A 27,845-nucleotide genomic window follows, 5' to 3' on the forward strand; every position below is an offset into this window, starting at 1 on the left:
GACCAAGGGCAGCCCAAGCAGTCAGGCCGGGACGCTCGAGACACCTGACGCACCAAACCGCAGTCCTTCCGCTGCTCCGCGCACGTGTCCTGCTCCGGCTCTCTCATTGGCTCTTCAGCCCCCTGGCCCAAGACGGCTGCAACAAGAGCGTCCATCGGATTGGCCCATAAGCTTCGATGTGTTATTCTGATTGGCCAATGAGGCTCACGCCCCTTCTCCCTCGGCCCCCTGGAGGGCTGTTGAGTCATACCATAAAAAGGAGGGGAAAACGTGTATATGTCAAGACTTCTTTTTTGGGCTGCCTTGTCCTGTGTCGCATACTGGTCTCTACAGTGCCCTCAAAACAAGAGTTATTGTGTTGGCAGAAGTCACATATGGAGACATTTCTGATGACCTTGACTTCGGAGGACGGTAGCGTGATCAGATCCCCCCGCCTATCGAGGTGGTGCGCTCCAGGCGGGGCTCCACCTTCTGGCCGCGCCCGGGGCGCGCCGTGAGCGGACAGCCGCGCCGCGCGCTCGAGATGCTGCCGCTGCGCCCCGCGCTCCGCCGCGCCCTGCAGGCCCGCCCCTGGAGGGGGCCCGGGTGAGTGCGCACCTCCCTGCCGGACCCCCGCCACGGTCCCGCGGGTCCCCCGGCTGGGGGTCGCTTCCTCTGGCGCCCCGCCCCGCACCCAGGCCTTCCTCCCGCTGCGACCCCCACCGTCTCTTGCCTTCCGCGAGGGGGGACCCCCTCCTGGCTCCCACGCTCTGCTCGGAAAGTCGCCTCCTTCGCGCTCGCCTTTCTCCTAATGCTGGACCCACCGCCGAAGTGCGCCTCGATTTTTCGCACAGCGCTTCTCAGCTCCCCACCCTTGGTCTCACATTCAGGATCCATCCACCTCTGGGATTCCCTGAGTCTCCTCTGTCCTTTCCACTGGGACTTCTTACTCTCTTTCCCGCCCCTCCCCCTTTTCAAGTTAATTACCGGGAGTGAAAGGGACTCTTCCTTCTGATAGGTGGAATAGTAATACTTACGGAGTTCGTATAATGTATCAGACGCTGACTAAGGAAGATCATACATGCAAAGTGCCCGAACGGTGCCTGGCACTTAGTGCCCAGTTCTTATTAGTCATGATCGTCGTTTATTACTCTCTTTTAAAACTGTGCGGTAGATATTCCAGATTACAGGTGAAGAAACCCACGTGTAGTTTCAAGGTGGATCAGCCCTGGAAACTTCCAGGCTGTGGAGTTGGATTCTTGGACCCGTGCCCACTCAACAAATGACATGTTCTTAGAGCCCCTTCCTCTTCTGGGCTAGACAGGGTGTGGGTGTATTGGGGGGGTGGGGGTAGGGTGGGGAGGGATAGGTAGGACACAGACCCTGTCTCAGAGGGGCCCAGTCTGATGGACGGGTGTTTCTCTGGGCCTCCCTTTCAGAGCTGGGTAGCCCCCACCCCCAATTTGAGTTTTGTTTGCCTGACCCCTAGGATTGTGACCAGCCATGTCTCCTCTGCTGAGCTATGCCCTTTCTGAGTTAATCAGTGTCCCAAGGGATGGCACGGGGGTGCCCTGGACATGGGTCAGTTTCAACACAGCTGTGTGTCCTTTGTGGGTGGGGGCTCGATAGGTATGGGCACAGGAAAGGCACATGGGGGAGAAGGATTCCTCTCCCAAGCCAAGATTGGGGGCCGCACTTGTCACACTTGCCCTTTTGTGGGCTTCTCCCTGCGCTCTGACACCCACTCCCCTCCCCGCAGACCTTACACGGAAGCTCCGTACGTTCCTGTATTTACCGAGTACCCACCATGTGCGGATGTTGTGCTAAACACTGGAAGAGAAGGGTACCCCTGAGATTTGCATGTGGACTTTTCAGTTTAACGGCAGGGTTGGGGGGGGTGGGAGGAGGGCTTAGCCATAAAGAGCTCTAATATCTGGTAGAAAGCAATCTATATTCTTTTAAAAAAGCTTATAATAGCAGTAATATTTCTCAAGCGATTGAGTATGGTGCTGTCGCTAATAAGCACCGTATTATCCCCGTTTTTACAGAAGGGAAACTTACTTTCCAGTTGAGGCGAATGGAAGACCAAATTTGCAGTCAGACTCCAGATTCATGCTCTTAATTACAGAGCTTCCAGAATGGAGGAAAAGCATTTTGCAATCAGATCTGAAGAGTTAGGTTAACCTCTCTCGGTAGAGCAGCTGGCCCGGTGCCCTAGACCCTAGGGTTTCTCAACCTTGGCACCATTCACATTTCGAGCTGGGTAATCCTGGGTTGCGGGGGCTGTGCAGCGTTCCTGGCTTCTACTCACTGGACACCATTAGCACCCCGTGGCTGTGACAGTAGAAACATGTCAGACATCGCTGATTGTCACCTAGGGCAGAAGTGCACCCAGCAGAGAGCCATTACTTTGGAAAAACAGGTTTGATGTTCGGCCACTTTGTCATTTATTCAGTGACTATTTAGCTAACACGTGTCCGTTGTAAAAAGTACAGATAAAGCAGAAAAGGGTACGCACATCACTTGGAATGTCACCACACAGAGGTAACCACTGTCAGCATTTTAATACCCTTTAAAAAAATTTTATTTATTTATTTTATTTAAATTTTTTTTTTCAACGTTTATTTATTTTTGGGACAGAGAGAGACAGAGCATGAACGGGGGAGGGGCAGAGAGAGAGGGAGACACAGAATCGGAAACAGGCTCCAGGCTCCGAGCCATCAGCCCAGAGCCCGACGCGGGGCTCGAACTCACGGACCGCGAGATCGTGACCTGGCTGAAGTCAGACGCTTAACCGACTGCGCCACCCAGGCGCCCCTATTTATTTATTTTGAGAGAGAGAACGGGGGAGGGGCAGAGAGAGAGCATCCCAAGCAGGCTCTGCCCTGTCTGCACGGAGCCCGATGGCGGGGCTCGAACTCACCAACTGTGAGATCATGACCTGAGCTGAAAGCCAAGAGTCGGACCTCAATGTACTGAGCCACTCAGGCGCCCCTAATATCCTTTGAAGTTTCCATGAATATATATTTTTAAAAAAAGAAAAAACCCACAGTATACACGTGGGCTCACCTGCAAATCCATTTTTGTAGTTGACTTTTTTATTTCATGGACTTGTCTACCTTACCGTCCCCAGGGCCTCATAGTGTGTCTGGCACCTGGGAAGCCCCGAGCAAACATTTGGTGAAGAAATGATGTTCACAGCCCTTCTTGCCAGTAGGTACTTATTACAACTGGTCTTGAGCCAGGGATGGCCCAAACAGCTGCCGTTGGCCTTCTGTGTGGATTATTTTACTGAGCTCATCGGGAGCCTGTGATGTAGGCGTCACTATTCCCATTTCACGGATTAAACAACTGAGGCCCTTGGAAATTGAGGAAAATTTGTCTACACCAGACCCCCCGGTTGACTGCCTCCTGTCTCCTTTGGCCCTGACCTCCTGCTTTTTTTCTCTACTTCACTGACTCTATGGGGGATGTCCTCGGTGATGTCTTTGCAAATTCTTGTTGGAAAGGGTCAAGATACATATTTATGTTTATATACACATTTAATAAACAAAAGAACTATCTTGGGCGCATAGCAGGCTTACAACGAATGTTATTTTTGTCCATTACTCTTGTAGCAGACCTTGCTGGGTGCGAAGGGTGCAGAGATGACCCCCCTACTCCCCAGCAGGGATGGGTGGGCTGGAATTGGCCACAGTCCTGTTCCCTGCCGGAGTCCTGGGTCACTTTGGACTCCTCTCAGCCCACCTGCCTGTTTAATTTTCAGAATTTCAAGCCTTCCCCAATGTTTGTCCCGCCTGCCTTCCCCCCGGGATGGGCACAGGCCGGCACATCCCACCGTCCCCTGGACGTACTCTGCTCTCTCAGTCCCCTAAGCAGAGGCCAGGCAGCACCTCTTGCCTGGAATGTCCCCCCCCAGCCCCCATGGTGAACCCACACTCACCCAGCACTTTGCGCCCTTGGCAAGACAGCTCTCCTTTGGCCCCTCAGTGCCCTGTCTGTAAAATGGGGATAATCCTATCAGCCGTGTAGCAGAAGGATTAGACGTGATGTGACAGGTAGATTGCTGGGGTCTGGTACCCCTTACGTAAGTGACTTAATGAAGGAATAAATAGAACCTGCAGTGATCCTAATACTTGCTTCAGAGGTTGTTAGAAGTCCCCACCCGGGCTGTCATCACAGGCATACCTTGAGCACTTGCTTCTGGTACCCAGCACCTGGCCTGGCATACAGTCAGTGCGGAACACTTGCTCTTGGGATGGACCAGGGGACGGCATGGGGCAGATTCCGACTTCACCTCTCAGTAGCTCTGTGGTCCTGGGCGGGTTGTGCAGCCTCTCTGTGCTGCCTCGTGTCCCCAGGTGGTAAATAAAGGTAATAATAGGAGCCACCTCATAGGATTGCCTTGGAGATGAAATGAATTCATACACGAAAACCACTCCGAAGAGTTTCTGCTCCTAGAAAACATTGCTTTAAGTATTATTTTTGATCGCTTGCCCCACCAGTGGGGTCGTCTGAGTGGTCGTCTTTGATCAGGGACATTCAGACAAGGGGGTCCCAGCACCACAAGGATGGAAGGGGGCGGAGTGAGCCTTCCCTTTATGCTCATTCATTATCCTGAGGCAAAATCCTTTCTGTTGGGACTGACCCTGCTCACCCCAGGGGAAGGGGCAGACACCTGCCCATCTTGGGGGGGGGTGTCTTACCCCCCCCCCCCCAGACGCTTCCTTTCCTGGTAGACATGTCATGGAGCGGACAGCCCTGGGCTGAGCTGTCCGTGTCCATGGACAGCAAGCCACTGCCTGCCTCTCTCCTCAGGTGGGAAGTCCTGGGCGGGAGGAGGACGCACCTGTCCCCTTGGCCCCACTGCTCAGGGGTCTCTGACAGGCTCAGGGTCAGGGAGTTGTGACCAGAGCCATGCACCGCACAGTAATCTCAGAAGTTCAGTCTGCTCCTCTGTGATGATAATGATGGTGATAATCATGGTGCCTTCTTCATGCGCTCGCAGCTTGGACTCGGGACATCATCACTTAGCATAGTGCCAGGCAAGCTGTAAGTGCTTAATAAATATTCCTTGATGTTCCCGGGCAATAAAGTGGAAACAGCTCAGCCTGGGCCTGATGCCCCTCCCTTCTGGACCTGCCCTGGGGCCCCCGCACTTTCTCTCTGCTTACCTCTCTGCTCCAGGCCCCTCATCTTGGCGATAAGGAGGATTGGCCTTATCAGGTCCCAGATACCAGCTGGGAAAGTCTGGAAGCTGAATGAAGCAAAGCTAGTTTCCTTTCTGCTCCTCTCCTGGGCCTTGGTCACCCCTGGCCCTAGTCACTGGGGACCTGCATTTAGCCCCCAGGCGTTAGCAGAAGAGCTAACTGGGATGGGAGTCCCGTCCTGGGGGTCTGGTGTTGTCCTGGGGGCCTGGTGTCCTTCTGACAACACCTGGGTGTTCATTGTTCTTGTTGTTGTTGTTTTCCTCCCTCTTTTTTGCTTGATGAGTCTGACAAAAGGTTTACCAGCGTGTCCTTTGCGTCCCAGGCAGTGTGGCCGCTGGTGAATGGAGTGGGCGCAGGCCATCCTGGGGGAGCCGACACCGTCAGTGGTGCCCTGGGAAGAGCGTGGGGGCTTTGAGATGGCCCGACGGCCCCGTCCAGGCGCTGTGAGGGTAGCCTCCCAAGCAGAGGGGACTCCAGAGAAGACCTGGGTGGCCCGCGAAGTGGGCGGTGGGGGGGGGGGGGGGTTGGTGATGGGAAGTGAGTCTGGAGGCCTCAGTAAGGATTCTGATTTTTTTGTTGTGGAAGAAACGAGAAGCCATGGAGTGGTTTTGGGCGGAGTGCTTGCTCTCTCTGTGTGTGATCAAGTTTTCATGTTAAAACTAACTCTGGCCTGTGTTGGAGAGTTGCTTGGGGACAGTGGAGCAGCGTGGCCACTGCAGGCATGCGGTCCAGGTCCGAGGGTGCCCTGGGACCAGGGTGGAGGCCGAGGGTGACCTGGGAGCTCGGGCCCTACACTTCCGAACCTCAGTGTTCCCCTCTGTAAAGTTCTGAGGTTGCACTGGCTGGCCCAAAGCTCTGTCCAGTTCTGTTGCAGACCATGTGTTGGTGGTGCGACCTTTTTCTTTTTTTTTAATTTTTTAAAAGAGTGTATTTGTTTTGAGAGAGAGAGAGCGCGCGCGCATGAGCAGGGGAGGGGCAGAGAGAGAGAGGGAGAGAGAGAGAGAGAGAGAGAGAGAGAGAGAGAGAGAGAATCCCAAACAGGCTCCGTGCTGTCAGCACCCGACGTGGGGCTGGAACCCAGGAATTGTGAGATCGTGACCTGAGCCAAAACCAAGAGTCAAATGCTTAACCGACCAAGCCACCCAGGTGCCCCGGTGTTGTGACCTTTTTAGCTCAGATCCTGGCCTGGTGCAGTGACATATATGGAATATGCTACTATATATAACATAGTAAAATAATACATAGAGAGAGTATGTCACTATATATAACATAGTAAAAAAAAATACATAGAACAAGTTACTATGTATAACATAGCAAAAAATATATATAGACTATGTTACTATATAAAACATAGTAAAAATACATATATATTTTTTAAACGGAACTTTTATTTGTGACCCTGAGATCAAGTGTCATGTGCCCTACCGACTGAGCCCGCCAGGCTCTCCTGGTGCAGTGACGTTCTAGAAGACAATTTTCTGGGGCGCCTGGGTGGCTCAGGCAGTTGAGCGTCTGACTTCGGCTCAGGTCATGATCTCCTGGTTCATGGGTTCGAGCCCCGTGTCGGACTGTGTGCTGACGGCTCGGAGATCGGAGCCTGCTTCGGATCCCGTGTCTCCCTCTCTCCCTGCCCCTCCCCTGCTTGCTCTGTTGCTCTCTCTCAAAAATAGACATTGAAAACAGTTTTAGAAGGCAGTTTTCTTAGAGCTACAAAGCAGGAGGGTGAGGAGAGGCCAGCACTTTTCAACCTCACGCTGACCCTGCGGGGCACATGGCCTCGACCCCATTTCTCAGGCGGGGAGCCCGAGGCCTGCCGAGTTTGGAATAACAGGCTGATGTCGTGAAGCGCGTCTGGGTTGCGGTCCCAGATTTGTCTGCTTCCAGAGCTGCGCTTTTTGGCACCCCCCGGGAGCTGGGGTCCAGGCTGGGGTTGGGGCGCGCACCTCCAGGCCCCCAGCCCACACTCCTGGCGGCACCCTGGCTGCCAGAGGAGGTGGCGGTATCTGATTGGCTGATCGGTGGTGGTGGTTGCTGCTTCCAAGGCCCAGAGAGATGCTGCTGGAACCTTCCAGAAGGCCCCAGACGCACACGCTGCCCCCCGCTTTCCCGACTGGTGTTGAGGCTCGTGGCTGCCGCCATTTTCCGGCCTCTCCGTTCTCCACCCCCCACAACAGGCGGAGGGGGTCTGTGTGGACCCTGACTTATCATCCGGCACATCTGTAGTTACTGTCTCCTCAGCTCTCCATCGTAACCCCAGGGGGTGGTGGGAGGTTTCTGCCCTGGTTAGGGGCGGGGTGGGGCCTGAGGAACGTGACACGCCTCCTTGGGTGTGGGGGGTGCTGCTGGGGGAGGAGGGAGGAGGCCTGAGCTCACTTGGCCGTTAGGCAAAATCTTGGGCAACCGGGCCCTGCCCTCCTCCTCCCAGACGGCACAGGCCCCTCTCAGCTCTTCCTGTCGTGCTTCCTGCTCCTGGCCTTTGTACTTGCTTTCCCCCGGGCCTGGAATGTTCTTCCCAGCCCTTCTCAGAGCCCAGATGGCCCTCAGAAGGACACCTCCTCGGAGAGGCCCTCCCTGACCACCCTGGCTAGGGCCGCCCTGCCCTTCTCCTTGCTCGTTCTCACATCCCCTCTGTCATCACAGTGTTGCTCGTCCGTGGCCCTCACTGAAGGTCAGCTGCGTGTAGCCCGAGGCCTTGCTGTCTAGGCCACCGCTCTATCTCCAGTGTTTGGAGCAGTGTCAGGGACCCAGCAGGTGCCCCGGAACCTTGTGGAGTGAAGGAAGGGCTGGCCCGCATGGCCCCTGGCTTTGTGTCCTTCCTCTGGGTCTTCCAGACTGGTCCTTGAGCCAGACCCCTTCCCAGGGAGAAAGAATAGATAAGAGTGCCCCCAACACTCACAGGCCGAGTGCCCCTGTGGCCTGGAGGAGTCCCCCAGCTGGTGCTCCAGCTCTGGAATGAATGACCTCAAGTCCTGGCTCTTCCCCATCTGTCCCCCACCCTTCCAATCCCAGACACGTTGGGGGGGTGGTCACTAGTGGTCACCCGTCTGTGGGGTCATAAGGTTCAAGGCTCAGTAGGGTCTCCAGGCCAAGGAAGTTTTGAAACTCGGCACCCTGGACTCAGACCCTGAGCCCCCAAACCAGCCCTCCCTGTGGCTGCGAGCTGAGCTCGGGGCGCTCCTCCAAGGTCACGACCCACATCTTGGATGTTCTCGCCCACCCGGAGCTCAGCGCCTTGTGCCGAGAGAATCCCAGCTGGGTCGCGTTCTGATGAGACTGCGCTCTGGGCCCGGCTGCCTTCTCGGGCTGGGGAAAGCAGTAACCCGGGGCCGTTTGGGAAAGGGGCTGCATCGTGGGGAAGCCCAGGGAGAGTCAGCCCTCTCCGTGGGTGCAAAACGCTGAGAAGGGGTTTTGCGTCGATTACACCTCAGACAGCCTTGTGAGTCTGTATGGTTGTTCTCAGCGGATGTGGAGACCGGCCCGGAGGAGGCAGGTCACGTGCCCAGGGGCACACACAGGCAGGTCCAGGACTAGAGCTTGGATTTTGGACCCCAGGGCCAGTTCTCCCCCCCTCCCCTGGCTCTGTACTCGCTCTGGATTTTGGGATTCTGGGCCGGCCCAGGATGCCCCTCCCCGCTGTTGGAGGTCGAGGGGCTGGGTCTGGCAGTGGCCACCACTGACCTGTCTGCCTCTGTCCCCTGCCCTTGCACCCCAGGCTGCGGTGGAGGCACACCCCCTCCCTGACGGTGGCCAATGAACCCGTCCTGGCATTCACGCAGGGCAGCCCCGAGAGAGATGCGCTGGAGAAGGTAAGGGGTGGGTGGGGACACCCAGTGGGGGTAGGGAGGGAGCGGGGACAGCCTTGGGCAGCCCCCCAGGATGCCTTTCCGTGCCTCCAGTCACCACCCCCTTCTGCACCTGCCCCAGCCTGGGAAGGAGACCAGGTCTGGGACAGCCGTGCGACTGGAGGACCGGAGAGGCTGGGAGCAGCAGGGTGTGGCCCGGGGCCACCTGGGGGCTCAGTCCAGGTTGGGGGTTGTAAGCCCACAGGAGTTGTATGCTTAAAGACATTCTCCCACTAATTGCCAGGATTTTAAAAACGGTGAGAGTTCCCATACATTTCAGATACGGTTTTCTGATCTTTTTATAACGGGAAGACCGTCAACACTGGCCTCCCCTTCCCGCAGGACAGCAGGGGACAGTGGCCAGGGGCTGAGTCCTGCTGTCCCCTGAGGGGAGCAGACGCTCTCTGCCCTCAGACCCGGGCCCCTTCTCATACCCGCTCTGGCCGGGCAGCTGTGTCTGCGGACTCCGTGCCGGGCTCGTGGGTGGGGCAGGGAGGGGAGGTGGGTGCCCATCCGCTGTGTTGTCCTCTCCCCAGGCCTTGAAGGACCTGAAGGGCCGGACGGAAGCCATCCCGTGTGTGGTGGGGGACGAAGAGGTGTGGACCTCGGACGTACGGTACCAGGTGTCGGTGAGTCTGGCGCGCGGGTGGGGCGTCTCCCCGAGTCTGGGGTCTGGCTCTCAGGCAATAGACCAGCTCCTAACACAGGGTCGCTGCCTGCAAAGGGCTTTCTGGTCCACTCCCAGATTTTGAATTCCGTGCACCGATAGCTAACTGCCCAAAGCCGCCTTGGAAGTATAGTCATAAAAGGTGCCAACTTCATGCCCGCCGAGACGGAGTGAAACCCGTGACCGCCACTCGCTTCGCCGTCTTCTTTAGAAAAGTCGACCACCTAGAGAGTAGGAAGGAAGGACAGAACGTCAGAACTGAGGTGATCCCTCCAAAGAAGGGACAGTCACCCAGGCCCTGGCCTCTGTTTTGGAACCTGCTGCTCTAGCAGAAGACGAGCTCATCTGAGGTGAGCACCCGGGGCCTGGCCACGTGTCGCCGCCTCCTAGAAGCCCTCCTGCTGGAGCCAGGCTCCTTCTAGAGGCGCATCTGAGAGGCCCTGTCGTGTCTCCACATGGTAGATTCATTCACACCCTATTTCTTTCTTTCCTTTTCTGTTTTTTTTTTTAATGTCTATTTATTTTTGAGAGAGAGAGCGCACAAGTGGGGGAGGAGGAGAGATTGAGAGAGAGAGAGGGACAGGGGATCCGAAGCGGGCTCTGTGCCGACAGCAGCAAGCCTGATGCGGGGCTTGAACTCACGAGGCTTGAGATCATGACCTGAGCCGAAGTCGGACGCTCAGCCGGCAGCCACCAAGGCACCCTCACACCCTATTTCTAGAGAAGAGTTGGAGGCAGTGTATTGACTCACACACAGTGCGGTCGGATAATCTCGCTGTGACCTCCTGGCCGCAAAGTGAGAACCATGGCGCCCTAGGTGTGGCAGACGGCCCAGACTTGCCTTGACGCCTTCCAGTGACCCCAGGAAGAGAACATCACTCACGCTAGTCAGGGTGTTCTTGAAATCCACCTGCATGATGGGAGAAGCCATTCCCGATACAGGGCCGGAGAGAATTTCTCCCGAGGGTGGTGGAAGGACATGGTGATGTGAGAAGCAGGGTCCCCACGGGAGTCTCCCATCGCATGCACAGTGTTTCACGGGGCCGCCGTCTTGCGCCCTGTCCCTTGGTGCTGGCTGAGGATATCCTCACGGCCCAGTGCCTGGGGGTGCCAAGGGGCCACCCTGCAGGCCCGTGTCTGCTGCTGGGGGAGCTTTTCCATCTGGGGCTCAGGGTGCAAAGTGACACCTGTGGCTTTGTCTCCAGACCTCACGATGGGGAGATTTTGGGTACAGACTCCCATGTCCGGCTTCTCTGGGGGGTGGGAAGATGTGGCCGCACAAGGCTGGCATTCCTGCCGGGCACCACAGTGCTAGAACGTGGCAGTGGGCGGCCTTCCGGGGGCCCTGTCCACCCCCCCCAGCCCCCCACCCCCCACTCTCCACTCCCACGCACGATGCCAGCCCTCTCCACTCACCGCTTTTGTGTCTCTGGCCCCAGCGGGAGGCTGGCCGGCCGGCCTGCTGGTCCCTCAGGCACCTGCCTGAGTGCTTCCCTCAGCGGAGCACCTGCTCTTCCTAAGAAGTGCCAGAGGCCTGTGGTCTGTGCTGAGGGCTGAGAAGTGTCCCCTGCGCCTGTGCCCCCCCCGTCTGTCGGGTCAAAGGTAGGAGTGACCTGCTTTTGTGACCGTTGGGGGTCTTGGGCAGGATTGGGAGTTTGCAGCGCATCCCCATGAGGGAGCCTGAGGGCGAGCCCCTGGCAGAGGACCCGCCCCATCCCTTCTTATCCCTTGTGTGGCCATGACCCTTTGTCGCTCAGAAAGGCTTAAAGCAAATACCCACCTCAGCTATGGGGAAAAAAAAAAAAAAAAAAAAGTGTGTGTGCGCATGTGTGTGTATACACAGATACGTGTTTTGAAACTCTGCGCAAACAGGCATAGGTGGGGCTTCTAGCTTCGTGCAGTGCAACCGGTTGCAACATGAGGGCCTTGGAATGCAGACGAGGCGGCTTTCTCTGTGGCCGAATTAGCCAGAAATCCGCCTCAGCCCTTCTTTCTAGCAGAGCACTTGTAAGTCGTGGTAATAAAATCCCGCCAGCCACCCACGCCTCCTCGGGCCCAGGCCCTGGGCAGACGGCTCCGTCCTCTCGGAGCCGCCCCGGGGGACAGCAGGGTGGCACACGGGTCAACGAGGAAAGAGACGCGAGTTCCAGCTGGTGAGGGACCGTGGGAGGCACAGGTGCCACGCCGGTGACGCGGGGGCCACGTGGGGCTGGGCGGTCGGAGGCCTCTTTGGACTGGTGGCCGCCGAGTCGAACCCCAAGGATGAGGTTGGGTAGGGGTTCACTGCCGGGCAGAGGGGTCCTCGGGCAGAGTCCCGCAGGTGGGGACAGGCCCAGTGCGCCACAGAGAGGAAGCCAGGGGGGCGGGGGACGCGGGGCCCCACCGAGAGAGGGAGAGGTCGTTGGCGGTGACTTTCTGAGGTTCTCGTCGGCTGTGGTGAAGGAACCTATTCCGGGAGTGCTGGGGAGTCCCTGGAGGGGGGTTAAGGAGGGCGAGACTTTCCAGAAGAGCCCTGTCGCTTGTCACAAGAGTATGCTTTCTAGTTTCGGGGCAGCAGAGTGAAAAAGCGAGGGCTTGGCAGAAGGTGTGAGGCTGGACGTAGGCCCACGCGTGTCCAGGGCTCACGGGCGGCCGGGGAGTTTGTGGTGGGAAGGCGAGTAGACAGCCGGGATGGAGCCAGGATGGAGGAAGCTGTCAAAAAGCCGGAACCAAGCCCCGGGGACGCCAGCCCCAGGCGGACCAGTGTGGTGCCTGCCTCCGCGGCGGGTCTGTGCCCAGACCCGGGAGCTCCTCGCCTGCCCCCACGGTGCTGGCTGGTGGCCGCCTTTGAAACCGTGTGGCCCCACTCCTTGAGGCTGCTGAAGGGGGCACCTGACCCCAGCTGGGCCAGTCGGGTCTTGACCTCCCCGCGCCTCAGTCTTCTTGTGTGTAAAACGGGGGTGCCATGTAGGGTCGTTGTCAGGTGCATGGCGCCCCTGTGCAGGAGGCCGCGTCAGCTGTGATGGCGCCTCTCCCTGTCCCTTAAGCGGAACCTGTAGCTAGTTTGTCAAAAAAAAGAGAAAAAAAAAAGGGCCCCAGGGGCAGGCCTGGGAATCCTTCACCTGATGTGCAGAGGCTTTTCCCTGACCAGCCCTGGTCCTCACGCGGCTGTAGTGTGGGCTTTGTGTCATGTCACATGTGCCCGGACAGACACGCTGTGCCCAGCCCGCGACTGAGTCCTGGCCACAGGCAAGAAAGATCCCGAGGCGTCCACACAGCATCTTCCGTTATCCCTGGTGGATTTCTCCAGAGCGAGGCTTAGGGGCTAACTGTGGGCTAAGCCCCGTGATGACACCTGCTTGGGGTGTATAGAGCCACGAACTGGCGTATACTTTGCACGGACCAGGAAACTCCTAGATCTGTAATTTGGGGGAGAGTAAAGGGCTGTACCCTTTCGCAGGTGGGGGAGGGAGGCATGTTGTGGCTCTGTCCAGATGGAATCCTGAGCAGGCTGTGCAGGGGTGAGGGTGGAGACCCCAGGCCCCCGCTTTGAGGGTTCCGAGGATGGCTCGGGGCGGGAGTCGCCCACGGGAGGCGTCCGGAGCCCCCACTGCTGGATCAGCGGCCAGAGGGCGTGATACCTGGCGCCCTGGGAGCACAACTTGGGATCGGTCAGTTTGCCCGGCCCCTCAGGGCTGTGCCAGGTGCCAGCCGAGAGTGGCTGAGTTGAAACGTCAGCATGCACATGCGGCTGGGGGCTGCCACATGAGACAGGAAAGCCCCAAAGGGCCCATCGGGCCACGGGTGGGTGGCAAAAGTGTTGATAATTGTGGCGTAAAGAAGTGAAACGTCTCCCTGCTGTATTGCTTACGCTCGCATGCGGCCCTGCCGGGTTCCGTGTGTAAATATTTGTTGAGGGTCTTCCCTTCGAGATGAGTGTCTCTGGGTCCCGTGCAAGGGGCTGGAGAAGCGGTTGCTCTGTCTGCTGGGCACTTGGGGCACGGCAGAAATCCTGAGCGATTCTCAACTCCCGTGTCTCGTTCGGGGGCCTCCCATGGTGGCATCGCCCCTTCCTGAGCCGCAGCCGCGTGCCATGCCTGCTCCGGAAGCATTTTCGCCTGTGAGCTCATTTGGCCCCCCCCTCCCCATGCCATGCGGCGGGGGGGGGGGGGGGGTCTCCCTTTCCCACGTGGGAAGACCTGGAAAGGGGAACTCAGTTTACATATGGCTCCCAGCTAGCGGGTGGCAGAGCTGGGATGCGATCCCGTGTCTGTCTGACCACGAAGTCCACGCTTTCCCTGAGGCTGTGCGGTCCCTGCCTTTCTCGGGACCGTGAACCTTCTGGAGTGGGAACCATCTCCCTCACCGCACAGCAGGTGCTCCGTAACCCCCAAGTGAGAGAGATCAGTGTGGGGATTGGAGGGGATTGGAGGGGAGAGAGCGAGTGTGCTGAGGGCTGTTGCCTAGAAAGCGAGCTCTGAGCCCGGCCACGTCCCCACCCGTCCTGGCACCTCCCTCCTGGGCAGGGACCTCACTCTTCTCTCATCTTTCAGCCCTTCAACCATGGACACAAGGTGGCCAAGTTCTGCTATGCAGACAAGGTGAGTCTGGGTTGGGGACTGTCCCCGTGTTGCCCTGCTGCTGGCATGCTGTCTGTCGCTGCTTCCCTCTCTGGCCGTGGGGGGTGGAGTCTTTCACGAGGCCAGGCCCGCTGTGGTTAACTTGAGTCAGAGGAGAGCTGTGTGGGCCAAGGCTGATGTCCCCTCACATGCCTGTGGCTGTGAGGCAGCCTGGCTTTCGAGGGAGAGTAGAGTCTCCAAGGCTGAGTCGGAGAAATTGGAGACGCCCTGGATGGAAAGCCAGACAGAGGCTCGGCATCATGGAGGGCCGGCGAGAGGGGCTGGGGTGCCCTGTGGCAGGGGGTCTAGGAGCCAGCGTTCAGGCGGCAACGGGGACAGTTGCCATCAGGGATGCCGGAAGCAAGTGAATATCTCAGGCTGGGGTTCTGGCCGAGCAAGGGCAAGGCCAGGCGCCTGACCTTGAGGGCTGGAGGCTCTAGCTGGTGGGTTTGGGGGCCCCTGGAATAAGGGGAGGCCCTGATGAGACCGCAAGAGAAAGTGGAACAGGTTTGACCATGGAGGGACTTGGTGCTGACCTACCTGGGAGGTCCCTCAGGCCTCCAGATGGTGGCAGGACTGGCTCTGAGCCTTGGCTGGGCCAGCAGGTGATGGGACACCACGTCTGCAGCTGGTGGGGGGGGGTGGGGGAGTTCTGGTGGGCAGCACTGAGGGCCAAGGAAGCCACAGGTCCTTGGAGAATGAATGATCTCCGATCTCCTGTCTCGCCCATTCCCCTGGGGCCCTTCCTGTTCTAGGAGGCAGCTCCCAACCTTTTCCCTTTCGTTAGGCCCTACTCAACAGAGCCATCGAGGCCGCTTTGGCTGCCAGGAAAGAGTGGGACCTGAAGCCTGTTGCAGACCGGGCCCAGATCTTCCTGAAGGCCGCAGATATGCTGAGCGGGCCTCGCAGGGCTGAGGTCCTGGCCAAGACCATGGTGGGACAGGTGAGGTGCCCATGGGCACAGCCGGGGTGGGGTGTGGGAGGCGGTCATACTCCCTCCGATGCAGCACACGTCAGTCAAGCAGCTTCTGGGTACCAGGACGTGCTGTGCCTGCTGGAGCCAGAAGATGTCCTTGAGGTCCCGTCCAGCCCTCCAGCCTCAGTCAGACCTCCACGGCCCTCGGAGTGGTCTCTCTGACTCCTCCAGGCGGTCCCTCCAGCCTCCCACACCACGAGGGTCTCTCCGTCACCAACAGTCACGTCCCAAGTCCTGCGCACGGCACTCAGGACCCCTTGTTTCCGGCCTCTGTCCAGCTCCCTGGCCACTCTGCCCTTCCCCGCCAGGCCATCCTGCCCAGGAGGCTGCCAGCCTGGGCTTAGCGAGATCCCTGGGCCCTGCAGGCATCCCGTCTCCCTGCCTCTGCCCGGTGTCCTGCCTGGAATGCCCACCTTTCTGTGCCCTGTGGACTCTTCCTGTTGAGATCCAGCCCAGATGCCACCTCCTCTGTGGGGCTTCGAGACTCTTCTCTGTCCAGAAAGATGAGCCCCACCTCTGTGGTCCTGTAGCACGCTGTGTGTGCATCAGTACGGCTCAGATCGCACTGGGTGTAATGAGTTCCTGTGTGTTTGTCACCCTTTTACAAGCCTTTTGGAGACAGCGATCCCGGTTAACTGTTCTCCGTCTTCCTGGGCTACACACAGCATCTCTCTGGAGTCACAGAAGCTCCTGATAGGCGTTTTTCGGTTGAGTGCACGTTGAGCCAGAGTGGCATCAGCAGCTCAAAGTTGGGAAGGGAGCCGAGGGAGAAGGGTTAATGTCACCCTCCCCAGCAGCGAGCCTTGGGCATTTGGGGCGGCCACCCCACTGCCCCCATGCCCGCTCAGTCCTGTGGCGAGAGCGCCCTCTGCTGCACGGATGTGGTATGACCACTCCTCACCAGCTAAGTGTCTCCGGATTCTCAGCAGCCCCTGGTGGGGGTGGCATCGTGGGCTCCCCAGCGTCCCGGATGAGCCACGCTTGGGCAGGGAGAGGCGCACACAGTCTGCCACCAGATGAAGGTGCTTTATTTGACTAACGACTCTGGTGCTTGTAGGAAGCGTGGTCACCTCATAGAGCCAGGGCCAGTGCACCTTAGCTTCTGTAGCTCCTCCAGGTCCCAAGCAGGATGACAGCTGCCAGTGACCGTGTGTGCCAAGGAGGGGCTGCCCTGATCCGGAAGAGCCCCATGTTGCAGCCCATGAGGCCCTCCCCCACCCCTGGGACGTTTGCCATCAGGAGGAACGGGCAGCATAAGGAGACGTTTGCCTCCCGCTTCTTGGTCCAGATGCCCCTGACGGGGGCACATCCTCACCCCGGGGGGAAGGAGCCGCCAGCACTGTGGGCATGATGTCACCGTGGGTACACGGTCGGTCTTGGAAAGGGCCGTCGGGAGGCACGTCTGCGGCCGCTGACCCCCCGCCGTCCTGCACGCAGGGTAAGACGGTGATTCAGGCGGAGATCGACGCGGCGGCTGAGCTCATCGACTTCTTCCGGTTCAATGCCAAGTTTGCCGTGGAGCTGGAGGGTCAGCAGCCCCTCAGTGTGCCGCCCAGCACCAACAGCGTCGTGTACCGAGGGCTGGAGGTACCCTCGGGTGGCAGGGCGGGCGGGAGCCTGCTGGAAGCCTTGAGCCTGGCCTCACCGCACTCCCCCTCCACCCCCCCAGGGCTTCGTGGCGGCCATCTCTCCCTTTAATTTCACTGCGATCGGCGGCAACCTGGCGGGGGCGCCAGCCTTGATGGTGAGTGAGATGTGGGCAGCGGGCGGGCACGGGGCTGCTGGCTCTCTGTCCCATCTCAGCCCACGAAAGGGGCCCAGCCCTGGCCGTGGGAGATGCCCAGAAGGTAGAGGCAGTGTGGGCCCGTGGAAAGACTTTGGGGCCAGAGACTGGTTTGGACCCCAGCTTTGCCCTGCTCCGGGGGGCCCCAGGCCAGGCCCCTGAACTTCCCTGAGGCAGTTTCCTCCTCCTCCAAGTGGAGATCTAGGAAAGCCCACGTATAATAGGGTTGTGATGAGCGAGCGAAGCTGCGTGAGGGACACGTCTGGCCCGGTGCGGGCTCCGTATGTGGAGAACGTTGATGGTGATGACACATCGCTTTTGAGCGCCTGCTGTGTACTCTCTGATTTATCTGTCAGATCTAGGAAATGGTGACGCAGATGAGGATTCAAAGTCCCTGGCTCCCCTGCCCTTGTCAGGGTGGAGGCAGCCGTCACCCTCATGAGCTCCTGCTGAATGGGGCTGATGCCCCCCTGCCTTTGGAGGTGGCTTGAGGGAAGGCTGACACTGGCGGGGCCTGGGCCCCACGTGGGGCAGCTGGCTGATTTTGAGCATGGTCCTGCCCCGGGCTGTCCTTGTGCATCCGCACCCACACAGACACGCACATGCCCAGGCGCCCACGTGTCTTCGCCCAGGACACGTGTAGAGGCAGCCCTGTGAGCTTGCCCGGCCACACCCAGTGAGTGCCCAGTGTCATGGAAACACCCAGAACAGACCTGCCTGAGGGGTGCTGGCAGGACCAGTCTGTACAGGCTTCCAGAGGAAGAGTGGCCTTGGCCAGAGTGCGGGGGGCGGGCAGGGCAGGGTGTGGTCTCACCGACTTAGGGCTTTTTGAGCACCGTGTCCGACACCTGGAGGAGGAGTGGGGTCCTGTAGGGGACATGCTGGCCTGCCCAGGGGCCTGGCGGTTCCAGGTGAGGGATGGCCGTGCTTCGGGATGGGATGGGAGTCGGGGCTGGTGACCCCTGGCCTTGTGACTTGTCACCGTGTCTCCCGGGCAGGGCAACGTGGTCCTGTGGAAGCCCAGTGACACGGCCATGCTGGCCAGCTCTGCTGTCTACCGCATCCTCCGGGAGGCTGGCCTGCCCCCCAATATCATCCAGTTTGTGCCGGCTGATGGGCCCACGTTTGGGGACACTGTCACCAGCTCAGAGCACCTCTGCGGCATCAACTTCACAGGCAGCGTGCCGTAAGTCCCCGGGCTGGGGCGGGCCGGGTGGCGTGGGGACGTTTGCCAAGCGGCCGCCTCACGACCTCAGTGCGGGAGCTGGCGGTCGGGCACTGACCACACCCACTGACTTGCCATGTGGCCACCGGTGGCCCACGTCACCTCTCTGAGCCTCCGTTTCTTGACCTGTTCACCAGGAACGATGGTCCCTACCTTGCAGAGTCATCGTGAGGGTCCGGTGAGTTAGCAAAGAGGAAGAGCTTCACAGGCAGGATGCAGCCTACGGATGTTTGGTGACGCTGAGTTTGATGCCACAGCTGTCACTGGGAGGGGCACAGGGAGCTTCGAATGAATTGGAGGAGGAGAGTCAGGAAGGCTTCTCGGAGGAGGTGGCACCTAAGCAGAGGAGACGGCTGAGCAGAGAGGGGGCAGGGAGAGTGTTGTAGGAGAGGGAGCAGCACATGCAGGGCCTCCAGGCCGAGCCCCTGTGCCTTGGGAGGTGGTGGTTCCCTGTGGCTTGGAGCGCAGAGTTCCGGGGCCGAGGTGAGCGAGTGCGGACAGGAAGTGGTTCGATCGTGACTCCTCACTTACTCACCGGCAGGTGTATGTCCAGCGAACAGGTGGATGGACAAGTCCTGCCTTTCGGGAGGTTTAGTCCCGTGACCGTGAGGCCCTGAGAGCCCGCCGGGGTGTCCGCACTTCATCCCGAAGGTGACGGGAGCCACAGGAAGCTTTACACGTGGGGGTGTGCATTAAGCAGCTTGGTTTCGAGCAAAGATTGCAAATGGTAGTTCTCCAGCTGGACGTGGGAAGTGGCTCTGTTCTCTTTGACTCCTTATCAAGATGGATCAACCTGGTACAGTTGGGGCAGTTTCATGCAAAAACCCAGTTGGGATTTATTTCAAGCTTCTTTTGGGAACCTGAGCCCTCTGGGCCTCCGTGTCCCCCATGGCACCTCCTGGCTGGAGGTGGGGTCCGGGTGCTCTGTGGCCCTGTCACCCTCACCAGGCCCCGGCTGTCTGCATACTTGGTCATCCGTCCCCAGGCTGGCCCTGCTGGGCCCCTGCGTTCGCAGCCTCTGTCCTAGATGATCGCTTCGACTGCCCTGTGCACAAGTCGCTAGCGGCCAGAAGCGGGAGACCAGTGAGGAGGCTGTCCGCGTGTCCGCATCTAGGGAGGGACAGCAGACGCCTGACCAGAGTAGAGACGGGGGGAATGGATCCCAGAGAGCAAGTGGCAGGGAGATGCGGTCACTTGTCCGAGGAGTCGGATCAGTGGAGGAGGGGTGTGTGTGGGAACGTCCGGGCTCTGGCAGAGGGGGCCCAGAGGGCACCGAGGTGGGCGCCTGGAGGGCTTGGGTGAAAGTGACGAATCACATGCTGGTCTTGGAGTTTGAGGTGCCCGAGGGTCATCTGAGTGGAGATGTCGGGGTCGGCACTGGGGTCCTTCCAGGTGTCCCTGGGGACACCTGCGGTGGCCTCCAGTCTCCCTTCCCCGGCCTCAGGCTCCCCTACCCCCCTTCCGGCTAGGGTTTGCCGGGTGTGGTGGCGGCGTTAGAATTGCTGAGGAGGACCGTTTTCCGAAAAGACCCGCTCTGCCAGTGCGGGCCCTACGGGTCCCTGCCTATTAGCGGGCGGAGCGGGCCTGGCCCCCATTTGCCATGCTCTGACGAGCAGCGGGCTTAAAGGTAGGAAAGTCATAAATTAGTATTAGCTACTGTGTCGCAGGCTCCCTGGTGATTAGCATTTTTATTGTTTTGTGGTGCTGAGGTTGGTCACACTTGGATCTCGGGGACGAGGTGGGGGCCTGAGCTCTCTCTCCCAGGGCGCTCCTTGGTTTGGCCTCTAGAGCCCCGGGCGCTGGGCTGGGGGCGCCCCTCCCAGACCATGGCAGCGTCTGGCCCCCCACCAGGCACCTGAAGCGCGGCTGCGCTGACCTGAGCACTTGACCCACATTAGAGCTGCCACGGAACAGCTCTGCCGGGTGGGTTGTTCGCTCCCGTGCCCGGGCGGGGTGCACGGTTTGAGGCTCAGAGAGGTCGAGTCATGAGTGTCAGGTCGCGTGGCCGTGAGCGTCTGAGGCAGGACCCCCGCGCGACCTTCTCTGCGTCTTCTTGCGCCAGGCCTGACGTCACCTTTCTCCAGGTGTCTCACCTGCCCCCGCCTACTCAGTTCCCTGCCACCCTCGCTGGGACCCCTGCCCCCACCCGCTAGGCTTTTGGGTCTCTTCCTGGGGTGGTGCCTACTCCCCACCCCCCAGGGCCCTCACTATCTCAGCAACCTCAGCTGGCTTCCTAAGCCTTGCGCTCCCCTCTGGTTTCAGCACCTTCAAACACCTGTGGAAGCAGGTGGCCCAGAACCTGGACCGGTTCCGCACCTTCCCACGCCTGGCTGGAGGTAAGGGCCCCTCTCCTGGCACCCTCCCCTGTGGCCCCAGGGACCCTCCCCTGGCCGTCATGAAGGAGGAAGAGGAAGAGGCAGAGGTGAGGCCCCCATAGGTGGGGCAGCCCTGCGGAAGCTGAGAAGTGAGGGGCTTAGGGGCGGAGCCTCAGCTGTGCTAGATCCAGGGGGTCGCACCGAGGACTTTGGCCTCAGAATGAGCATTTTTCCATCCATCCATCCACCCATCCATCCATCCATCTATCCGTTCCTTCATTCACTCGTCATTCAGCAAATAAAATGTTAAGCATCTACGTAGGCATTTCTGGAGACCAGGGACGCGTGATGGCAAGAGACACAGACCCAGCCCTCAGGAACTCGTGTTCCGGGAACGGAGGCAGATAGTGGACGCGCAGGTGGTGATGCTGGGCCGTGACGAGAGCAGCGCAGAATTCGAGGAGGGAAAGAGGGGGTGTGCGGAGGCCCCAGGGCCGTCCAAGGCAGCGTGGGGGCTGCTGGTTCGGCATTCTTGCTCCTGAGCTGGTCCGAGCTCCGATGGGGGGGGGGGGCAGTCAGGGAAGGTGCACCCTCAGCCGGCTGTGGCATCTGCACCCCAGTGCCGCCCTTTATAACCTGGGGAGCAGGGAGCTGTCCACGGTTTTCTCTTCTCTGCCTCCTTCCCACTGTGCCCTGAGGGGGAGAGAGGCTCTGACTGGAGCTCACGACCCAGAGATCAAGAGTCTCAGGTGCTGTCTGCCGAGCCAGCCAGACGCGTCTTCAGTTTTCCTGTCTTTAAAATGGGAACGATAACGGTGGGGGGAGGGGGGCTGTCGTGAGGCTTTAGTGAGACAAAGCACAAAGCGCTTTGAGCAGAGCCTGGCGGGCGGTTAGTGCCTTGTGACGGGAGCTGCTGTTAGCTGATGTGGGAGGAAGCCGGGGCCTGGAGGCCGAGGAGCCTGGGGACGGGTGTCGCCGCCGCGGGTAGGGAAGAGGGGCCAGCCCTCGGGGCCGACGTGGAGCGGACCCCTCTCCTCTCGCTGGGTTGGGGGGTTGGCAAGGTACAAAGCAAGCCGTGCCCACTTCTGGGAGTAGATTGGCTCCTGGGAGCCTGGGATTCTGGTTCTTTTTCTGCCTCGATGGTGGGCGGCACCCCTGCCCCCGCCTCAGTTTCCTCAGCCGTGGAGCGGGACAGGGGCCTGGCTCGCCAGCTTCCGGGATGATGTCCGGCCCTGGCCCTGCCTTCTCCCGAGGCCGTCCGCTGGGTGTTGGGGCTGGGCGCACCTGCGGACAGGGGCAGGCGCCGCGGCGGGTGCCCTGCTGCCGAGAGGCCTGCGCTCCACCCGCGCCCCCTGCCCCCTGCAGAGTGTGGCGGGAAGAACTTCCACTTCGTGCACCGCTCGGCCGACGTGGACAGCGTGGTGAGCGGGACCCTGCGCTCGGCCTTCGAGTATGGCGGCCAGAAGTGCTCAGCCTGCTCCCGCCTCTACGTGCCTCAGTCGCTGTGGCCGCAGATCAAAGGGCGGCTGCTGGAGGAGCACGGCAGGATCAAAGTGGGCGACGTGAGTGGCGCTTCATCCCCGCCGCGGCCCAGCGGGTGGCTGATGGGATTGGAGGCTCCCGCGCCGTGGCTTTGGCGGTGGCAGGCCTGGGATGCGCGGGGAGGGGGCTCCCTTTGTCTCCGGCCTGCGGTGACTCGGTGACTCTGTCTTCCGGTGCCTCCCTTGCCTCCAGCCAGCAGAGGATTTTGGGACCTTCTTCTCTGCAGTGATCGATGCCAAGGTACGGGCACGGAGCAGGCGTTCCCGGGGGGGCTGAGCCCTGGCCTGGGTGGGAGAGGGAGGAGACGCCGGGCTCTTGACGGGGGGCGACCCGGCCTCACTGCTCCAGGCAAGGCCCACGGTCCGACAGCCCCGCAGACACGCCCGCCCCGAGCTTGAAAAAGGCAGAAATGTCCACCACGGAGAACTTGCTTCCCACACACCCTGCAACCAGGCTCGACGAGTCGCCCCCTGGTTCACGTGCATACACACCCAGATGGGCCCGCACGTCTGCAGCATGAGCCCAAACACACGTGCACTCGTACGTGCCTGTCTGCGAGCACATTCGTGGTCTTGGTGTGTAGGCGTGCGTGTAAGTCACCCACATAGACATCCACGTCCACGTGCACGAAGGTGCGCGCGTATCTCCAACAGAAACAGATACGCCTGTGTGCACGCGTGCGTGTTCGTGCGTGTGTTCACACGTGCGCAGGTGCACGTCAATCTGCATTCGTAAGTGTACACGTAACAGGCAGGTGTATTTACGCACGTACCTAAATGTGAAGACGCGTGACCTCGCGTAGGTGCGTGCGTATGTTACTGTGCGCGTTGTGTTTCTGTAGGTGTAGTTGTGGCTCTACCACACACACATTCTCACAAACGCTCTCACACGCGTGTGCACATCTGCCCTTGTCTCTGCCGTGACCCCACCGGATCCTGGCTTTTGCCCTCTTCCCATCTCCCCGCTCCGGTTTCAGAACTCGGGCCCTTTGGGGTGTGTTGGGGACACTGCCACTTGTCATCACCTCCGGCCGGTCTGTGACACCCCTCCTCCCCCCGCATCCCCAACCCCAGTCCTTCGGCCGCATCAAGAAGTGGCTGGAGCACGCCCGCTCCTCGCCCAGCCTCACCGTCCTGGCCGGGGGCAAGTGCGACGACTCCGTGGGCTACTTCGTGGAACCCTGCATCATTGAGAGCAAGGACCCACGGGAGCCCATCATGAAGGAGGTGACTGGGGCATAGAGAACAGTCTCCCACCCGAGCACAGCGCATGTGGGGCCCTTGCACGTGGGTTTCTTCTCGCGATATTATCCCATTTCACAGACAGGAATGTGAGGTAGGTCCCGGAAAGGGAGTGTCTCAGTCCCCGGGAGAGCGGGGCCAGGCCCACTGACCCCAGATCCGGTGCTCTGTCCTTGACACCGCTGACCCTGCTGGTGTCATAGCACTTCTGCCGTTCGCGGCCACCGAGCTGCTGTCGTGACCTTAACGGCGAACACTTACAGACTCTTAACTCTGGGCACCTGTCTGAGAGGAGGGGCCGTTCCCATTCCCGTGTTACAGATGACCAACGGAGGCGGAGAAGTCAAGGCACTCGCCCAGGATGGCAGTGCAGGGGTGGTGGAGGGGACAGGGGTGGCTGGCCAGGAGGGCCAGCAAGCTCCCTCGGGTCCTTTGCCAGGTCAGGGTGGGGCGGGCAGGGCAGGGCAGAGTGTTGCCGTCTCCTGAGGGAGCCCAGCGGCAGACGCCTGGCTCTTCGTGCAGGTGCGGAGCTGTGGGCCGAGCCCCGGGGACTGGGGAGAGGCAGAGGCCAGAGCAGGGGGACGGGGAGGCCTTGGGGCTCTGGTCCGGGGGCGGTGGGGGGGGGGTGTCTGACCCCAGGGCTTCCTTCTGTCTCAGGAGATCTTCGGGCCCGTGCTGACCGTGTACGTCTACCCGGACGACAAGTACAAGGAGACGCTGCGGCTGGTCGACAGCACCAGCAGCTACGGCCTCACGGGGGCAGTGTTCGCCCAGGATAAGTGAGTGGCGGCCGCCCTTCTGCTCTTGGCCTGGTGTCCTGCCCCCGCCACCCCACGAGCGCCCTCCTGGGCTTGGATCCTTGAAATAACGCCGCCCCTTCCCCTCACCTCAGCCCTGACCGGCAGGCAGGCCTCCCCAGCAGGGGTACAAGACTCTTTTTTGAAACGTAGATTCTGGGGTCCCCTTATTGGGGGCGTGGCTGGGGAATCCGTGCTTTTGACCGGCTCCCCTGGGTCTGATGGGGCCCCGCTGAGGGTCCTTGCCTCATGCTGCAGAGCAGAAGAATTGGGCTCAGGGGCCAGGAGCATACTGCCTTATCTCGCAGAGGCCATATTTGAGCCCGGGGGCCAAGGCGCCACGCCTGAGTCTTGGCTTTTCCTTCCTCCGTGACGCCAGCTGCCGCCCTGCCTGTCTCTAAGAGCATGGAGTTGGGATTGGAACCTGGGATCAGGGTGGCGGTCTGGAGGTTCCCCAAGCTCCCGGTGGGGGGGGGGGGGAGGCAGGAAAACTGGACCAGGATGGGCCGCTCGCACGCAGCCTGACCTCTTGGTCAGCTCGTGCAGCAGCCCCGTGAGGGAGGCCATGCTAACCACTTTCCAGAAGAGGCTCAGAGGCTCTAAGACGCTGCCTGTGGCTGGCCCGTGTCATGGGCCCGAGCTCGGCCTAGTGCTTCAGCTGGGCAGCCGGTGTGGGCTGGGCTGCATGGTGGGGGAGGTCGGACCTGCGGCTGGCGGGAGGGGAGCCGGCTGCCCTTTTATCACTGTCCTGCCTTGTAGGGATGTTGTCCAGGAGGCCACCACAATGCTGAGGAACGCCGCCGGCAACTTCTACATCAACGACAAGTCCACTGGCTCGGTGGTGGGCCAGCAGCCCTTTGGGGGGGCCCGAGCCTCTGGTGAGTGGGTCCCCCTTTCCAGAGGGGAGGCAAGTTCCTGGCAGGAGACCTCGATCGCCTCATCTCAAGGGTGTTCAGAGTAATAGGAAACACTGTGGGTGAGGCGCTGGGCTGTCTTCTTCCCGTTTTACAGAGGAGTAAACTGAGGCACAGGGAGGGGAAGTGACTTGTTCGAGGGCACATGGCTGGGAGGTGGTGGAGCTGGCATTTTGGTTCCAACACCCACACCTCTTACCACCATGCTCCGGTCACTTCAGCGTCCTCGTATTGCAGTTGGGGAAACCGAGACTCAGCGTGGGCTGGCACTTGCCCCAGGTCCCAGCCGCCCTGTGGCACAGCCCAGGCCAGGCCCCGGGGCTCCTGGCTCCCGGCGCGGTGCTCTCTCCACAGTGCTCCCAGACACTCCTTGCAGGTGGGGCACACAGACCCGGGGAGCGGGGGCCTCCTGTGCTCACTGGTTCCGGCCTCCCCTGACCTCCGGCTCCGTGTGCTGCACAGATGCGCTCGGGAAACCTTGGCCTTGTGAACACGTTTCGTTTTAGTTCAGCTGCTTGTTGCCTGTGCCGGTGTCCCCGTTATTCCGTCAACTCTTCCCCGCCCCCTTTCCCTTCCGCCTGGAGCTGCTGTGTCTTTTCAGAGAAAAACGGAGCTATCTTTTCCACAGGAACCAATGACAAGCCGGGAGGGCCCCACTACGTCCTGCGGTGGACGTCGCCCCAGGTCATCAAGGAGACCCACGAGCCTCTGGGGGATTGGCGCTACTCATACATGCAGTGAGCCCCGCTTCGCACCTTTGCCGTCCACCTGTCCGTCCAGACGGCTGATCGGTGCACACCGGCCCCACTCCAGCCCCTTCAACTCGCTCCCCGTGGACGGCCCCCTTCCCAGGGCCAAGACCTGTCCCCCCCGCCCCACACCAGCCCACATCCTGGCCTGTCCCACCCTGCAGGGGCAGGTGCGGGCTCTAGTTTGAGACCATGCTGGGAAGGAACAGGGCCACTCCCCTGTCTTCACCGGCTGTGCTAGAATTTCTGTCTGGTAGGTCTGACCTGGTGCCCTGTCAGTTCTTTGCCTCTCTTTTCCGGCCCGCTGGCTCAGGGACCTGGGGAACGGCAGTAACGGAGCTTCCGGGATCCTCTGGGGGAAACGGAGGCAGCTCTGGGACCCTTGGCAAACCTCAGCATCCACAGGGACTCCTGGCCTTGGCCTCGGCTCCTCCGGCTCTCCGGGATTCGGTGTGACCCAGGGTGGCCTGCAGGGCACAGAGGACACCAGCTGGCCTTGCCCTCTTGGGTCTGGGCCGCCCACTGTCCTCACTAGCTGTCCTAGCCAGCGGGTACTTCTGCCTGACCACATGCCTTAGACACCCGTGTGCCTTTCTCCAGGGTACCTGTGTTCTTTGGAGGCCATGCGATTCCTGGCAGTCTCTATGTGGTGGGCCTGGGGTTCCCCCTCAGGAGCTCAGTCTCCAGTGGCCGAGGTAGAACAGGCCCAGGGAGACTTTGCTGCCACCTTCTTCTGACCCGAGAGCCAGCTTGAGTTCCCGTCCAGCCCGGGCTGGGGATTGCCTGTAGAACCTTCCCTCCTTCGCACAGAAGTGGCTCCATGTGGACTGGGCCCTAGTGGCCCCTTCTTTGATGCAGCCAGTAGGTGGAAATTCACCAAAACCTGCTAGTTGGATTGCAGGTGGCCGGGGGTTAGTAAGGGGTGACTTTGGAGGACAGTTCCCAGGGGACCCTAAGAATGCTGGCCCTCCCTCAAGGACAGCCGGCCTGGAGTCCCCCATGGGGCTGGCCCCCAAGTACCATGGTTCTACACTGGCCCACGGTCAGGGTATGATGCTCCCCAGGCGTCCTTCCACGTTGCTGTTGCCTTCCAAGTTCCGCGTTGTTCCCTGGAGAGGCCAGGGCAGTCTGCTGGGGAGAGGTGCTGGAGATGTTCCCGGTTCCACTGATTCTACACTGTGAGGGGGCAACGAGATTCGTTCTGATGCCACCCAATAAATGCTTGTTACTTAAGTTGGTGGTCTCTCTGGCGGGGGCGGGGGGGACCAGCCAACTTCGCCAAAGGCTGATGGTGGTGTTCATACTTCCTTTGGGACAGGCGTGCAGGGCCCTCGTGTGACAAGAGGGCGGGCGGGCGCTGATGTCTGGGGCTATGTGCTGGAGGTACGGGTGCTCTGGAGTCAGGTGGGTTCAAACCTGGGTTCAAATCCTGGCTCTCGGCCTCCCAGCTGATGATCTTCAAAAAGTTATGCAACCTGGGGATAATAACACCCACACCCACCCACCCACACACACACACACACACACACACACAGAATACAATGAGTTATTCCATGTAATTGTTTAGAACGACGCCAGACACAGAATTCATGGTTCAACCACGTTAACCATTTATACGTTCTAACAGCCACTGTTAACTGTGCTGTGGTGGTTAAGTTTATGCGTCAACTTGACTGGGCTGTGGTGTTTCAACAGTATTCTCGATGTTTCTGTGATTGCGGTTTTTGGGTAAGATTGACATTTAAATCAGTGGCCTCCAGGTAAAGCTGATTGTTCTCCACAATGTGGTGGGCCTCATCCAATCAGTCGAAGCCTTACTAGAACACAGACTGACCTCCCTCAAGCAAGAAAGAATTCCTGCCAGTAGACAGCCCTTGGACTCAGCCATGACTCTTCCCTGGGTCTTGTACTCTGCAGAGTTTGCGTTTCACCAAGCCAACAGGAATGCGCGAGCAGTGTCCTTATGCTAAGTCTCTCTGTATATGCGGTTGGTTCTGAGCCTCTGGA

General features: G+C 59.9%; 1 protein-coding gene across 1 annotated transcript; it reads left to right on the plus strand.

Moving 5' to 3' along the window:
* Positions 1-522: 522 nt before the first annotated feature.
* ALDH4A1 (aldehyde dehydrogenase 4 family member A1) lies at positions 523-27,071 on the plus strand. Its single transcript, XM_047084892.1, has 15 exons — positions 523-585; positions 8,902-8,995; positions 9,568-9,660; positions 14,231-14,278; positions 15,084-15,239; positions 16,710-16,859; positions 16,942-17,016; positions 18,054-18,241; positions 20,543-20,616; positions 21,961-22,157; positions 22,330-22,377; positions 23,211-23,363; positions 24,036-24,157; positions 24,935-25,053; positions 25,718-27,071. The coding sequence occupies exons 1-15, from the start codon at positions 524-526 to the stop codon at positions 25,828-25,830; spliced, it is 1,692 nt and encodes a 563-aa protein (XP_046940848.1). The 5' UTR covers position 523; the 3' UTR covers positions 25,831-27,071.
* Positions 27,072-27,845: the final 774 nt, after the last annotated feature.

Source organism: Lynx rufus, unplaced genomic scaffold (assembly GCF_022079265.1).
Source record: "Lynx rufus isolate CCGP_SWC_20201006 ecotype Redwood Valley unplaced genomic scaffold, mLynRuf1.p SCAF_2, whole genome shotgun sequence".
Classification (NCBI taxonomy): domain Eukaryota; kingdom Metazoa; phylum Chordata; class Mammalia; order Carnivora; family Felidae; genus Lynx; species Lynx rufus.